The sequence below is a fragment of the Perkinsus marinus genome (assembly GCF_000006405.1).
Source record: "Perkinsus marinus ATCC 50983 genomic scaffold scf_1104296929318, whole genome shotgun sequence".
Lineage (NCBI taxonomy): Eukaryota > Perkinsozoa > Perkinsida > Perkinsidae > Perkinsus > Perkinsus marinus.
Window position 1 is genome coordinate 135,901 of NW_003216498.1, and position 2,249 is coordinate 138,149.

Sequence of the window (2,249 nt, forward strand, 5' to 3'; positions counted from 1 at the left end):
GATCGCCAACACCCCTGATGGAGTCTTGTTCATCGGTGAGAATGCCATCCTACCACGGCTGTACCCGTCAACAGCATTGAAGTAAAGGCAATCGTTACTCGCCGTTGTACTCTAAGCCGTAGATGTCCAGTCGACGATATACCCGCACAAGTGAAATCCGATCCATCGTTCAAGACCTGGCGAGTCCCATTAGGAGCTACCGAGTTCTATTGCGAGCCCCTTGTTCTGGGAGAATGGGAGACCTTGAAGAAGTGACCGTCATTCGAGACGATGTTGATAAGCTGTCAATAGTCAGAGCTCTGAAGGCGAATCGAGACCGGCTGAAGGAAACCGGGTTACGGAGTAGCGACATTACACTGTAGAAATTCTCACTCCCCAATTGCCCTTGGAATCTGGTCTAAGATACGGCCATGGGCGTGAAGTGAGGGAGTGCATAGGGAAGTGGAGGGAGTTGCTCATCGATGGAATGGCTTATTATAGTGGGATATGGCTGGATGCGGGAGAGGAAGAGCACAAGCTCGCTGGCATGATCTGGTCGACTGCCATCATGTGTTGGCCTCCTCCAACTGAGGAGTGCTCCAGGTTTGAGAAATTCACACGAGTTTGCCCTAAGACCAGCGTCCCGTTTTCCTTCCTGGATGTGTCCTATTGGCTCACGGACTCGGCGCAAGGCCATGGGCTCGTCACGACAGCTGTGATGGTCATGTTGCAGTTCGTACGTCGTCACTCCACCACTGGAGACGTTAAGCAAATGGTCAGGTCAAGGAGGAACTCTGTGGTGGGGAAAATGTGACGGAACTTCTCCTCTATTGCCGTAACGATAACTTGAAGTCCCAAGCAGTGGCCCAGCGACTAGGCTGCATACGGACGATCAATGCTACTGCTGATAACTGCTTTACGATGCAACTCGACGACGTGTGGCTGTATAGACCATCTAGTTGGAAGCAACATGAGAGCCACGACTCAGATATCGTGCTTCCCAATCGATCCGCGTACACATGACACGAAGCCGGGTCGCCAAGGAACGGAAAGAGTAGGGGAGAACGCGGCGATGGAGACGTGTAAAGGCAATTAGGCACGAGAGGGCGGTGATTGAGAGTGAAAAATATGCTGGCAAGAAACTGCGTAAATTACAGGGCAGTTTCCAACGCCACAACTTCACCAATTGCGATGAGGCTGCCGAGTACGAAGGGAAATAAGAAGCATCTCAGGACTGATCAGATACCTAAATAGCTTCCCCAGAAAGTCGGCATTGGACGCTAAATGGAGGCTCCTTGAGGACTGCTATGAGCTGGAGGAGAAAGAACACTCCTATGCGGAGGAGGCGAAGTGGTGGGTATGCTATGGCGGGCCCTGTCGCCACTCGATGACCCACCAGGCGAAGGGCTGTGTTGCACGGCCGAGAGCTTCTGTGTGAGGTCCTCACGAAGAGGATCATACCGGACTGTATGGAGATCGACGGACTGTTGAGACTTGGTGGAGGCCGGTCGGTGCTCGCTAGCCTCAGGAAACGGCACACGGAGATTGAACGGAATCAATGGTAGCGACGGAATAGTTGTTGGGCATGTTAACTATTCCTTTGTTCACTTATGCATGATATGGTAGTCGTGGTGGCTTCATTGATCATCGAGATCATCAATGATGGCTCATCATCATCATCATCATCGTCATCATCATCATCATCGTCATCATCATCATCATCATCATCATCATCATCACCATCATCATCATCATCATCATCATCATCATCATCATCATCATCATCATCATCAACTCTCAGGCAAACGGTACAGAAGGCGATCGAACCAGCATTCACTCACCTCACTCAAGTGGGCCTAGCAGAAGGTCCGAAAGGGACACCCTTGGAAACCGCGACGACAACTCGAGATGAGGGACGCTCTCCTGTCTCTGGTAAGGCGGTTTAGTTCGCTTGAGCCAGCAAACAGACTCGTATGTCTATCAGCGTAGACCTGCTTACAGTTTCACGGGTCGACACTCGCGTATAAAACCGACAGGCCTCCTTGCTAATGGATGCATCATCATCATACTGCTGTGCGGAGAACTGAGGGGTCTCCCTTTCACGCTATCGCCTCAACGTTGTCTATTCATTTGGGAAATGGAGAATCGTTAGTTGCTGATTCATTGGGTTTACGCATTGATTAGCGCTGTTGACTTGGTTATGGAATTGAACGATATGATGTCCTCAGTGCCGAGCCTGAAGCCCTCGAGGGTACTGCGACGCCACAGCC

The 2,249-nt window shown here is 51.0% G+C and overlaps 1 protein-coding gene across 1 annotated transcript; it reads left to right on the forward strand.

The window, feature by feature from the left end:
- Positions 1-1,075: 1,075 nt before the first annotated feature.
- Positions 1,076-1,332, forward strand: Pmar_PMAR012373 (hypothetical protein; the record flags this gene model as incomplete). Its single annotated transcript, XM_002787554.1, has 2 exons — positions 1,076-1,183; positions 1,222-1,332. Coding segments are annotated over 2 exons (219 nt in total), but the record flags the coding sequence as incomplete, so codon positions are not given.
- Positions 1,333-2,249: the final 917 nt, after the last annotated feature.